Source organism: Takifugu flavidus, chromosome 16 (genome assembly GCF_003711565.1).
Source record: "Takifugu flavidus isolate HTHZ2018 chromosome 16, ASM371156v2, whole genome shotgun sequence".
In the NCBI taxonomy this organism is placed as follows: domain Eukaryota; kingdom Metazoa; phylum Chordata; class Actinopteri; order Tetraodontiformes; family Tetraodontidae; genus Takifugu; species Takifugu flavidus.
Window position 1 is genome coordinate 5,201,325 of NC_079535.1, and position 13,529 is coordinate 5,214,853.

General features: G+C 41.5%; 1 protein-coding gene and 1 long non-coding RNA gene across 3 annotated transcripts; both read right to left on the bottom strand.

Annotated features, from left to right (window-relative positions):
• Positions 1 to 752: 752 nt before the first annotated feature.
• LOC130512962 (uncharacterized) lies at positions 753 to 1,573 on the bottom strand. The gene is made up of 3 exons (XR_008946562.1): positions 1,550 to 1,573; positions 1,142 to 1,315; positions 753 to 889 (listed from the first exon to the last, which is right to left on the bottom strand). It is a non-coding gene; the product is annotated as an uncharacterized LOC130512962 (long non-coding RNA).
• A 710-nt stretch (positions 1,574 to 2,283) lies between these two features.
• atg9a (ATG9 autophagy related 9 homolog A (S. cerevisiae)) lies at positions 2,284 to 9,539 on the bottom strand. Of its 2 annotated transcripts, XM_057059503.1 has the most exons (20): positions 9,240 to 9,539; positions 9,087 to 9,121; positions 8,521 to 8,671; positions 8,355 to 8,398; positions 8,175 to 8,239; positions 7,928 to 8,077; positions 7,667 to 7,808; positions 7,438 to 7,578; positions 7,235 to 7,355; positions 6,646 to 6,821; positions 6,446 to 6,568; positions 6,020 to 6,207; positions 5,668 to 5,821; positions 5,284 to 5,463; positions 4,920 to 5,132; positions 4,578 to 4,810; positions 4,297 to 4,414; positions 3,915 to 4,185; positions 3,677 to 3,822; positions 2,284 to 3,588 (listed from the first exon to the last, which is right to left on the bottom strand). In XM_057059503.1, exons 3-20 carry the CDS (start codon positions 8,621 to 8,623, stop codon positions 3,580 to 3,582), a joined length of 2,577 nt encoding a protein of 858 aa, XP_056915483.1. In that variant the 5' UTR covers positions 8,624 to 8,671; positions 9,087 to 9,121; positions 9,240 to 9,539; the 3' UTR covers positions 2,284 to 3,579. The 2 variants fall into 2 exon arrangements, with proteins under 2 accessions (XP_056915483.1, XP_056915482.1); XM_057059502.1 differs by lacking the exon at positions 2,284 to 3,588 and having other exon boundaries at positions 3,650 to 3,822.
• Positions 9,540 to 13,529: the final 3,990 nt, after the last annotated feature.

Consider the following 13,529-nt stretch of genomic DNA (forward strand, 5'->3'; position numbering starts at 1 on the left):
TTGCAGTGGAACTCAAAGGGCAGAACAGGCCACAGGGATAAGCATATTAAAAGTAACAATATTGCATTACTGTCTCATCTGCTTCAGACACTGTTCCTTGGTGAGAGCCTCAGTGTTTGGACAGTATATTTTTCCTTTGTACTGAAGAGGGTGGCTGATGGTCCACTGGAGGCAACTGCAGGATCAATTTGCCGTAACCTAGGTTTTGCCTGTCCAGCTGTATTTGCTGGCATGTTGTAGGTGTGCAGCTGGTAAACTGGGGGCTGGCGTTGGTACTGTGGCAGAGAGATGGGTTTTGTTTTGCACAGGGCAATGGGTCAGCTGGCCGTTGCACACCTTGCAAAAGAACAGACGCCTCCTGACCCTTCAGCCGTTTGGTTATACCACTGCATGAGGGTGGTCTGGTTCACTACAACACGTTGGAGGGTTGTCTGCTGCATTAGCGTCGCATTGCACAGAACCAGCTGCCGGATCTTTTTGTAATCCTGTAAAATTAGAGACCATCGAGATACGCTGTGTTGTCCTCTTTTTGGGGCTCGTATGAATGTTGCACAGCCTCGCGAAGATGGTCTCTATCAGGCGACAGCAGTTTGGCCACTGAGCTGGTGAACCACTTGAGCCAAGAACACACCGTTTTGTACTTTCCACCCCAGGAGTGAACACAGCCTTCTTTTTAGGAGACCTGAACCGCCCAGTTAGCAACCGTCCTGATGTCTTGCAGCATATACAATCCTGTCTTTGTCAAATTGTCAAGACTCTGCCACAAACCCAGAATGGTGCTAACTTGTTGATTGTTCAGGGTCAATCCCGTCTGCTCTCGTAGCTCCACCAAGTATTCAGCCAGTTCATCTACACGGTCCGTTCCAGGAATGCTGCGGTTGTCTCCAGCCTGGAAAATAAAAACTGATATTTAGCTTCTGTGGCATCACAATTTCCTTGTCACTACTTAAATTCTTGCAGACAGACAGATGTCAGGGACCCGACGAGAACCCAAATGTAACACCGGAGTTCGACGGAACACAGCTTTATTATCAGGAATAGACAGCAGACAGGATTCACCGGGGAGCAGGCAGGATAGAATAGTTGGGGAAGGTGGAGGTGATCTATAGATCGACTGAGAATTTATTTATTTATCACTTACATCCTGTTGTGAAGAGGACATGGAAGAAGGAAGCTGGGGCTGAAGCAAAACTGTAGATGACTGAAGAGGAGGCCCAGCTGGAGGTGGAGGAGGCACGGCTGGAGGTTTTTTTGGTAGACATTTTCTGTCATGTTATAACATAACATAACTCAGCTGCAGAGGGCACTTTTCTATCTGTAACAACAAAAAAACTTACTCTTGTTTCACATAACATAATAGCTGACTAATAAATGTGTAAACCCCTGCTGAATGTAACAGTTAACCGTGTTAAGTTCTTCAGAGGTATTTTCATCCTGCTAATAGTTATAAATCTAGATAGATTATATCCTTTCTGTCTATACCTGAGGGAAAAATGTAGTCTGCTATCTGAAATGATTAATGTAAGTCGTTTTAGGTTGGTCGTTTCACCTGAGTGTAAAGGTCATGCCATTTCTTTGGTCTGTCATAACATAACATAATGTTATAACAAGTAATCAGAAACGACGCAGTCCAGCGTACAACTGCCAAAGAAAACAAGCAATTTCATCGGCAGAAAAAAAATACAACCAGCTAAAGCTAGGCAGCAACTGCACAAACTTTATTGCAAAACTCCCGATGATCAAGTTACATTAGCGTTACAAATGCCTGACATGACTTGGACATATTGCATTAAGCATTTACGGTGATATTTTATGTGAAATGAAAAAAAAAACGTAACGAATAACAGACCGCAATTTGCGCACGTACCTTGTCAAAATCCACGGAGATGTCCGGAATAAACAGCGGGCAGACTTTTAAATAATAAATCAACTCTAGGATCGATTGACTTTTCCAAAGTTTGAGACCGCAGTTTAATTTAAGGCGGGACGTCGAAAGATTGAATCGCGTATATGATTGGCTGTTGAAAGATTGAATCGCGCAGATGATTAACTGTTGAAAGATTGAAAAGCGCATATGATTGGCTGTTGAAAGATTGAATGGCGCATATGACTGGCTGTCGAAAGATTGGATCGGCGACGCGACTGGCTGTCGAAAGATTGGATCGGCGACGCGACTGGCTGTCGAAAGATTGAATGGCGCATATGACTGGCTGGGCTTATACAGCTTTTCGCTCGTCGGGTAGCGCCATCCGGGCTCTGCAAAAGCATTGACTTGACTCTGACTTCACTGAATTCTCTGAATTTTTAATGGATGAATTTACGGTGAATTTACACCATCATGGAAGACTCGGACAAAAATCAACAATGACACAGCATCGATGCCAAGAGCGTTGCCTCTCCACCCAGGACAACGTAAACTTAACCCACAACGGTGATAACCATGACAAGTTGATATGATAAATAAAACTGTTACAAAATATACAGTAAACGTGTGGTATTCTGCAATAAGAAGTGATTAAAGTGCTGATTATTAAAAAGGTCACACGGGGTTTTCCTGTGATTATAATTAAAGATGATCACAATATGTTGCACTGTGGTAAAAGTTTAAAAAAAAAAAGTTTTAAAAATGATCATGCATTGTGTCCCCGGTGACTTCCTGTATGACATTACATGTCAATATAACATGCTTTATTTTACTTTTCTGCACTATAGCAAGCAATTTGGAAATTAAAACATCTAAAAATGTCCATCTCGTGTGCTTGCAAATAGCATTGCAGGATGCAGTTAAAAATATATCATGGCTATAAAGGAGTTTATTTGACTTGGTCAAGAGTCTTAAACTCAAAATATAGAAGAATATCTGGAGATTTTCTCTTGAAATAAGTATACAGTAGCTGTGCAGATGTCAACAGACCCTGGAATAGGTTTTGCAATATTTTCGAAATTTACAAATTTTAGATTGCAATAAATTAACACAACATATCCCTCTTATTTTATGACTTCACATGTACCGCAAGTGGCAAAATGCAAACAAAAATAAGTATAGAATATCTTAAAGAGCCTCTTGCAAGTTATCGTCAATGTGTTTGGCATCATTTTTAACATATTTTTGTGAGTGCTACTCCTAATAATTCTACACAGTCTTCAAATTACACATATTTAACTTGCATAAAGGAGGGTAAAAGACACCGACAGCAAAATTTAGTAAATTGTGGTCAAATCTCAGGGAATTATTTTAATTTTTTAATGCAGTGCAAAGTGACTTTGATCTGTAACAAATTTCTTTCAATCACATAATCCCTTTTATAGAATTTTTAGATACTCTATAGGAGTGCAATATATTCTAAGAATTATTGAATATTTTTAGCCTGTTCAATTTGAACACAGGTTACAGGATTTTTGGAACCTGTCCACATTAATTCAAAAGCAACAAAGCAACACTCAGGGTATACATTCCTTGTACACGTCCAACTGTCCCGTCAATAGATCAATCCTGGTCAGGGATGGTCAAGAAGGGGGTTCCTTTTTTTGTAAACAAATTCTGCAGTACTGACAGTTCGAAAGATTGGCATGGATTCGTTAGTTAACCTAAAACAAGAAAAAGAGAACAGTTGTTTATCAACAACTCCAAAAATAGTTTAGGGCAAATTTACAAACTGCAGTGAAACGTATTTACCTTGTGGACATGGGGAGGCATTTCGTCCTCTGAGCTTCCCTCTGGTACAGGGTCATGGTGACGTGGTGCCACTTGGCTGTCCTCTGCCCATCCACCCATCGGTGAACGTGCCACCCTCACTACTTTGCTCCCAGACGCACCAGAGTCTGAAAAGAAAACCAAATACATACCAAACACAGGATAGAACAAACTCAAACTGTGCTTAAAATTCACCAGGTAAATCAGCTGTGATGGGTACCTGTGCTCGGTCCACTATGGCGCCGTTGGCCGCTACTATGTGATGAGGCCACCTCCTGGCCAAATCTGGTACTGCTGGTGGCTGAGGCTGACGTTGGAATGGCACTAGGACTTGGAACTGCCACGGGGAAAGTATAGGAACGGGGAAAATTCCTGTAATGAGGAGTGGGTTCACTCCTCACTTCATCAGGGACACTGTCACTGCTTTCATCACTCTCCTGTCTGTGCCATGTGTGTCGGGATAGCTCACCACGGGACTGCTGCTTGTGTAGCTACATTGAGAAAATATAGCAAAAATTACTATTTGATCATATGTGATATTTTCAGACTGACATAATTTATTCAGCTGAATTCACAAGTCTAGTCTGCTTAAACAGATGTACCTCATGTATGTAAAGTGCATGAATGCTCATCTCAGTGGATGCATACTCTGAAAGTACCAAACTGGTGAGCTGGCCCTCCCATGCACTGCTGCCCGAGCTTACAGTTCGCGCATCCGTTCTGTGAAAAGAGAATGGAAATATAGAACAGCTTCAGAACATGACAAAATATCTGATTAAAAAGAAAAATAACCATGAATACAATTGAAATACAAACCTGAAACCAGATTAAACAATCGTGCTTTATTGAAAACCTGTGACTCATCATAAGAAAAATGTCCTACCCAGAGCCGGTCAGTGTTTTGCTCATGGCTAAGTTGTGACCAGCAGGCCTGTGAGCTACACTCAGACTCCCCCTTAGCTGGACACTGTTGGTAAGTGGGGATAGAGAGCGTAGCGCGGACGCCCCATCTATTATGCCAGCTGCTGTGTGACCGGCCAGAGAGCCGTCCCTGCAGAAATGAATTGATTCCAGCGTCGAGGGGCCACCAAGAAGGTTTGCAATGAGACTTTGTGGCTGAAGGAGTGATAAACACCCACAAATGAGAGAGGAGACATTCTTTTAACCACTGAAAAGTGAAATGAAATGCATTTTCTTGACCAGTGACACGGGTGTTGCATCGTACCTCAGACTCAGATATTGAGAGACGGTGTGTTTCTGTAGAAGTCCCTGTAGCCTCTCTGTGGACCCTTTCTTTCAGCTGGCTGATAAAGTGTGTCGTCTCACGAGGAGGCTGCCATTGGGGATTGGTGATTGCGAAATGCATCAGAGATAACTCTGTCTTGCCGTCCTCTGCTTGTTGGTAAATAGAAGCCTCCGTCTTCCCCTCTGACATCCACTACCAAAGAAAGGGAAGTTATTTAGTGCACAGGTATTAGTTCACACTTCCCAATCCTTCAAATTTAGGTAGTAATATACTAGTTTTGCTCTGTGTTTAACCCATTCAGATATGGTATTTTGTTAAGAGTGTTTCCTCCTTGGTTTCCTACCGCAGGGTGTCCGTGCTGCCGAATGTCCATCTGGGCAAAGGAACACATGTCTCCGACCCCAACCACCTCCACAGTGAAGTTCCTAAAGAAGTCAATAATCTCCAGAGACTTCCTCCTCAGACAGAAGATCAGGATGATCGGTGTCACCACTGGGCTGAGCAGCTCCTCTAGAATAAAAACCTTTAACAATCCAAAGAAGAAGAGAATGAGTTAGCAAGTTGGTTAAAAGAGTTTGTGATCCTTTTCTGTATCACTGTCAATTCCAATAATAAAACAGCATACTGACTGCCCTCAGTGTGGATTGTTTCTGTGATTCATGAATAAATGTCTACGATTTTGACAATTTTCAAGCTAGTTTATCTTTATTTTAGTTCCCACACTTACCGCTTTGTACTGAAAGAGCTGGGAGAACTGGTCACGGGTCTCATATCTGTGTGCATTTCCTTGCCAGTGGTCAGGCATGTAGTGGATATGAGCCAGGATAATCCGCAGAAGCTGCTCCGGACAAAACACCATGTTCTTATCAGGAATAAATGATCTGGAGAGAAGGTGGAGAGATGAACAGTCAGATGCTGGAAATATATTGACCAACCGATGTTGGACTGTTAAGCCAGTAACAGTAATTCTTATTTTTTGTTCTCAAAACCTTGTTTGTGAATGAACAGATTTCCTTTCACTGACTCTGCATATTTAAACAGAGTGACAAGCTGATGAAACAGAAGACATGAATTGGAACCTGCAGACTGTGACGCAGACTCCGAGCAGTGTGATGGATGTGAGAACGTGTTCCACCGCAAGAACGTCCTCGTCGTAGATAGTCAGGGCAATGAGGACAGCCAGCAGTGATCCGGCAAAAAATGCAAGATTTTTTGCAACCACAGTCAACAATGGTGAGAGGAAACAATTCATATACTTGGACGCAGCCTGGATTTTTTTTTTTTTAAAAAAAAGGAAAATAGAAAAAAGGTAATATTAGTGATTAATTACAAACTTTTCTGGCCATGGATGGCAAACAGCTGTCAATATGTGATGTTAATAACCATTTATACCTACATTCTTCTGCAGTGCAGTTTACAACAATACAATATTATTAAAATAAGCATCGCTTTAAAGCTGCATTTTGAAGAAAAAGAGATTCATTATGAATCGTAAGAACACTGACCTTGTAGCCTTTGCTGAGGCGTGACATGAGTTCATGGTCCAACTCATTAAAATGACGAAGGTAACATCGACCATAAAGAGACCAGCATCTCGCTCCGAGAGAGCCAGGCTCTCGCTTGATCACCTGTAACCACAGACAGAAAATAATACTGTCCAGAGCTGTAAAATAATAAAGAAAAACAATCCCTAAAAATAACTTACTTCTGTATAACTGAAGAAGGCATAAAGGATCTGCCAGACAAGGATGACTGGACACAGCAACAGATTAGCAATCCCAATCCAGAGAATTCGGGATGCCAGTCTGTCAGCCAGCTCCAGTCTGTTGCTTCCTCGCTTGTATTCTGGCTTCAGACTCCACTCATTCTCAAACAGAGACCCTGCCAGCAAAGGAAAAGTAGATGGAAGAAGTTGAAAATAGAAGAATTGTAAACCTAGACCCATACATGTATCTGAGTCAACACTAATTATTAATTAGATATTCTTAATTTTAAATGAGAGGGGTGGTGTCTGACTACAATAACAGTGGAGAAGTGGTACTGTTGAGACTATGGGTGTTCTGCAGCGATTGCTGAGTCCAACCTTGAATGACTTTAGCTTCGCTGTTTTCCTTGGAGAGAACTGTTCGGAACTTGCTGTGGGTTTGCGAGATAGATGCAATTCATGACCAATGCTAGATTACGTGCTTTAACATTCTGGGAGACTATCTCTGAATTTTGAGGACAACCCACTGTTTCACCATCACAACATTAAGCAGATAAAGAGTAAATTGGACACTTTTAGAAACAATCACCTGGGCCCCAGAAGAAGATGAGCTCAAAGTTGTATTTGAGACCCCTGGTGTAGAAAACATATTCTCCAATTACAGGAAGTCCAAATCGAACAGGCAGGAGTGATTTATTCACCATGGCAACCTATAAAATAGAGCACCAAGAAACAAACTTGTTACACTGGTTCACTCTGTTAGCAGTTAACAGTTGGACAGTAACTGACTACCATGTAGTTTTTAAAGCGCAGGATGCGGTGGTAAATATCAAGCTCAGTCAGTTCTCTTTTGTGGATACAGATCTGATGCTCTTTCTGGATCTCCACGATCCTTGCTTGAACCTCTTGCCATGTGGCATAGGAGAGTTCTGACTATAAGGAGGGAAGAAAAATATACACCAAAATTACACAGCTCTTCAATAACCCAAGAATAATAATTTCTTGCACATTTCTGCCTCACCATGGTCATTTTAAGTGCATGGCTGTAGAATGACCGGATCTCCCAGTAACAACAAACATTGTAGAGGAATTTGACGAGCCGGTGCAGCCAAAACACTCCAGAGATAATCAGGACGAAGATCACAAATGCATTACCTCGAATCCTGCACAGGCAAATATGGCACAAGCTGAAGCATTACTTGAGATACAGGACATTTATTTGTGCATGTCTGCCACATAGATAATTAAATTCATGTGGGTAGCAAAATAAATCCTCCCTCACCGAGCACTGCAGACATCCATAGGCAAAAAGGCATCAGGCAACGTGACTTTAGATGAGTCAACATGATTTACAAACTTGTTGGCAAAAAGGATGTCATAATCCACACAGTTAGCGAGGAAAACTGTGAAGCCAACCACAAAGAGCAACTGACTGCAAGGAGAAAGAAATTCATGGTAATTCATGGAGAACATCTTCAACAAATGAGACGCAAAGGTTAGATTAAGTAGAGGCGATATATAATACATACACCAGTTCAAAGATCTCTCCCAGCAGCATGCAGGTGAAGCCATTCTTCTGGTGCAGATTATAGACGTAACGGTTGTTATGGAATCTCCTCAAAGGACAGTTTAGGGCAGTCATTGTGTTATCATTAAAGCTTTAAAAGATGACCACTAGGTCTTTCACAGTCAAACAAAAAAAAGGATATTCTCTGAAAGAACAGGTCCAGATTTTCTATGTGGTGCCACTGGGCTGGAAAACATTTATTACGAAATCAGCAACGATGCTATAGAGTAATAATGATCATCAACGTAAAGGTAGTGACGGTGTGTGTGTGTGTGTGTGTGTGTGTGTGTGTGTGATGAATGCCTTACATTTGGCTCCTTCTGGCACATGCATCAACAGGTTCTCCTCTCCAGGGGGAGAGTCACTGTAGGATGCCTCCAGGCGCTGATACTCTGTGTCAATGTGCGCCATGGTGACACCGCCTCAGTACCACCAGGTAACCAAGCACATCACTACAGCCTGAAAGAGAGTGATGAGACATAATAGAGGGATGGCATGATGCAGGAGGAGAAAATAGTGATTAAATATTAAAATGTTAGGTCATAATAAACCAAATGTGGCACCTCAAAGTGTACAAAATATGTTTTAGGAGACTTTCAGTTTGAGGCAATGCTATTGCATTTAATCGTTTTTCAAAGCTTGATACATACAAATGAGATGAATTATTTCTGTGTTAATTGTTCACATCTATAAACCCTGACGGTTGTGAAATATGAAAAGTGAAACTAAACATTCAACCCCAACCAAACACGATGTGCATACCCACACTAGGAACACACAGCCAGCAATATTGATAACAATGATAATAAAGGTTAGTCTCGTACACTTCTGTGAGGAAGGGACATTTGCTTAACTCCATTAAAGTACAACGCACCTTGTCTCTCCTTGAGGATTAGTCACCATTTCCGGCTGTCAAAAGAAGTAAAATATTCTTTGAAGGTATCCAAGACATGCACAACATATTGCATGGCAAAGGTTTTACAAATATGCCACTCAGATTCCGTTAAAGACGGTTGTAATACGTAACCTTGCATCTCGAAAGTGATCATTATTTCCATAAGGAGCCAAAGCCCGGACGACTAAATCAGGTGTTGTTGTTGCCGTGGGTTGACAGCAGAGGCCTGCCTCCTTCCAAAAAATACGGCAACTCTAACATCCGCATGACATCGCAGATCAGTCTACCAGATCAGTCTTCCTCCACGCAGACCTTTAATACCGTAAAGAAAAAACAAGGTGATTTTGACGTGCCGCCCTAGTGTCGTTTTTTGTCCGTCGTATCTACCCCAGTTTCGCTTTCCAAACAGCAACCAATTTGCAACTCGTCACAGTTGAGTGGCAGGACAACTATCCAATCAAAACAAGGCTGCGGATATCAGCCAATCAGGTGAGGCCATAGGCGGGCACGCAGGAAGTGTTGGTAAATAGAGGAAGTCGACGGCACGTCCTCTTGTCTCCTGTTAACAAGAGAATTTACTGCCACCTCCTGGTCACTTACAGTACCGCGTCTGCAGTGTTTAATTGGTCTTGAATAATAATAGAACAATCAACTAATTGTATATAATTCTAGATTTTTAAAAAATCTATATTTTTGATTCATTGTGTTTTTTTGGCTATTGTAGTGAATTGTTTAGCTTCTTCAATTTTTAATTCAACAACCCAACCTTAGTAAATGTTTTCTGCTCATTTTTTTCTTTCACTGTTTTTTTTAGTAAAAGACAAAATTGTTTTGCAAGAGGTGAGTTCTAAGACTGCTTGGCAAAGCCAATTTAACCCTCTGTTACTGTGATTTCATGATTATTCATACATGACTAAACGCCCAATGACAGCTGGGCTTTTGTTCACTTCCAGTGCTTATCAGTGTAATCTTGGAATTATAGTTAATTTTAATAATTTATTCTGGTATAATTAGCTTTAGATCACAACAGAGCTTGTTTATACCAATTTACCTATTGCTCTTTTTATAAAAACAAATTAAAAAAATAATCTATTGTTTTACTACAATATGTCTACATATAAAAAAAAACTTAAAATAAGTATTTACTCCAAGTATTTAAGTAATATTTACTGTGAGAACAGCAAGAACTAGAAATACAAATCAATTCTTTTCCTTTTTAAAATAATCCATTTGATATTGGTTGATGATAATCTATATGTGTCTATATAAATTAGAGCTCTGCTGCAGGCTGGAGCCTGTTGATTAAATTACACCAGTCTTTAGGGGATTTAGGGAGGGTTGCATTGATTGCCAGTGTAGTCCAAAGATGGTGGCATTGTGCTGGGATGCACTAGGGAAGCACTGGGGGCAGAGAGGGATGCTGGGATGGGGGCTGGGAAAAGGATGAAGTCATCTTTTAATTAGATCATACCAACCTTTGCATGACCTGACCACATGTGGACACAGCACAGCAGATATAAAAGCTTTAGGGTATTAAAGGCATAAGCTTCAACATTTAGGATAATTGTACTCCACCTATTGTTCTGAAAAATACAAAAAGATACTTTGTCATCTTAAAATACTGTAATAAACTCTTCAATTTTAGGTTTTATGTTGATGAAAAGTTACAGCGCACACATTATAGTAGCTAAAATTGAATGAAGAATTTTCCTTTGCCAACTTAAACTTCATTCAAAAGTGTGTAGAGTGTGTATTTAAGGATGGTAATTAGCCTACGGAATGCACAGTGATGGAATATTTGAGGTTGCTGAAGGCTCACAGGACAAATCAGACTACTGCAGATATTCACTTACATCAGACACAGAAAGGAAACTGATATGAGAGGGGTGCATATGTGCATCTGTGTGTGTGTCTGTGTGTGTGTGTGTGTGTGTGTGTGTGTGTGTGTGTGAGGAACCCAACCAATGTGATTTAATTCCCCGTGTGATGCATTTGTTATTTGAAAATGTTTTTTCTGCCCTTTAATTTTAAGAAATAAGAATTCCTTTGGATCCAGCGCCATTGTGTGTGTGTGTGTTCTGTGAGTCATACAACACCGATGACATCATATGGCATCACATGAGTGTGTATGCATGCAGAGATGTACATCAGACGTATGATTCATTGTCTACTGGGTATTTAACCCCAGGGATGAACTCTGACACCACATCATTCGAAGTGTCCCGTCTTTTTATTGGTTGAGTGCATTTGAGAATTTTAGGGTGATTTACTGCTGCCCTGACATTTATAGAGCTCAGACATGTAAATAAGATCATGAATAAGCAAAGGTCAAAGACAGCCTAGTTTACTGTTTTATAGAAAATAATTTATCTAGACATTTCAATTCCAAACAGAATCTTTAAAAAATAAAAACCAACCAAAAACAGAATCAAAGCTATGATGGCCGAATTCTGCCTTCAGGCCTCGTTTTGGATTGTCCCATTTTACCAGTTTAACCAGCACAAGGCCAGGCTGCTGATCAATTGGGCCTTTCACACAGCCATCAGCAGATGTGTTCGCAGCGTGAAAGCAGAATTTCAGACGAGGGGCCACCGAATGAGAAAGAGGTTATTAAACGCAACCAGATTTATGGATGCAGGGGCTGTAAAACTAAAGGGCTGTGACACAGCGTGAATGATGCACACGCAACACATGCTCGCATGCACACCAACATGGGTCCATGCCACATGTGCTTACTCATGCTTACACACACACACACACACCACACACACACACACACACACACACACACACACACACTCACACACACACACACGCACACACACACACACACACACACACACACACGCCTGCACATGCATGCATATTGAGTATATTGTAAGAGGAGAAGGGCACAACTAGGAGAACTGAATAAGGAGATTTCTGCTCTTTGCAAATGGAATAAAATCAATCCCACAATGCATTGCAGAGGGGCACACTGTCCAGAGGTTGTCATTTCAGTGGAATAAAGTGGCCAAAATGTTCATATTTGTGCATGTGTGCTTTAATGCTGATATGTGCTCTTGCACCACTAGACTTTAATGTGCCATATCGCCCCACAGACAGTCCAGCTGCATTTTTGTACAATGATGATTTTCACTGCACAAAACTATAATTATTTAACAAATCAGGAGGGTAACAGCTCTCTCCTGCAGCATATCATTAAATTTTAAACAAATCAGAAAATAGAACCAAGTCCAAAATGATTCATAAGCACTGCTGAAAGTCACCTCGTGAACCCCACAGAACTGTAGTGCATCTTCTTGTGTACCTGAATGCACCACGACAGGGAAAATGTAAATCCCTTTTTCTGAACCATATTAATCTGGTTTTGTCCAAACCCTCCAACCAATCATTAAAGTTGCTGTTTCAACAGTCCTCTGTTGGGGGTGAGGGTGGGGGGGGGGGGGGGGGGGGGTTGCTGCTTCATTTATGCTTTTACTGTGTTCAACTACGAATTCAAGTGTGAGTGTGTGAAGTATGGAAGACCAATGCTCAACGTCTCAGGTTCATCATAAGTACTCGTCTCCCTTTAGGCCGCTCCAACTTCTGGAGATTACAGAGATCGGGTCTCATTTCCTGAAGATTTCTAAGTTTGTGTGTACAGTAGTTTTTTTAAGTGTGTGTCTGGAGGCCTGCAGCCTTTGAACTGTCTTGCTGATTAATACGGGCACAGCTAAATAATACTTCCGTGCATACATGAGGCCCCCTCTCTACCTCCAGGGCACCAGGAGGGACTGGCTGAGCTTTACAATACTTTCCCCAGAGAGGCCTCAGCCTGCTGGGCTCCTGATAGCTGCACCTGGCTCCCACAGCTTGGAGAATCAAGCTGCGCACGGCCGACATCACATAAACCAGCTGTCCAGTTCTGCTGGGTCTATTCACACACACTGGTGTCTGTTTTTATTTTTTTTGATGGGGGAAGGGGGGGTAGCCTTGGAGATGGGCTATTTTCCTCTCGCTAATGTGGTTCTGTGTTCTTGTGTGTTGGGAGATCATTTTTCACCCTTTGGGGGCTCCAACTAATGCCACCCCCCCCCCCCCCCCCCTCCTGCGATGAGGGACGGGTTTTAAAAACATGATTACTCTCCATCCCAACTCCTTTTTATGTCAGTTTTAAACTGACATAAAAAGGAGTTGCAGATAGATACAAGCTTTGAATAAGTGTGTCAGGCCCCACACACACACACACACACACACACACACACACACACATACTCTGAGTTCGTCGTTTCCTTTTCCCTATTTGCACCTGATTTCAGCAACAAAAGGAAATATTTGTGCAAACAGATGACAACAAGAGCATTATATAACAATAAAGATTCACTCAGGGGGAGTTATTTAAAGCATTATTGACGCTTGCTGTGGTAAATGTATTAATAT

Coding starts and splice junctions, on each gene's coding strand:
- atg9a (XM_057059502.1), bottom strand. CDS start 8,623: ATGGCGCACATTGACACAGAGTATCAGCGCCTGGAGGCATCCTACAGT. Junction 6,569..6,645: donor CCTTCTTCAGTTATACAGAA/GTAAGTTATTTT, acceptor CTGTGGTTACAG/GTGATCAAGCGAGAGCCTGG. Junction 6,208..6,445: donor GCCTCAGCAAAGGCTACAAG/GTCAGTGTTCTT, acceptor AAAAAAATCCAG/GCTGCGTCCAAGTATATGAA.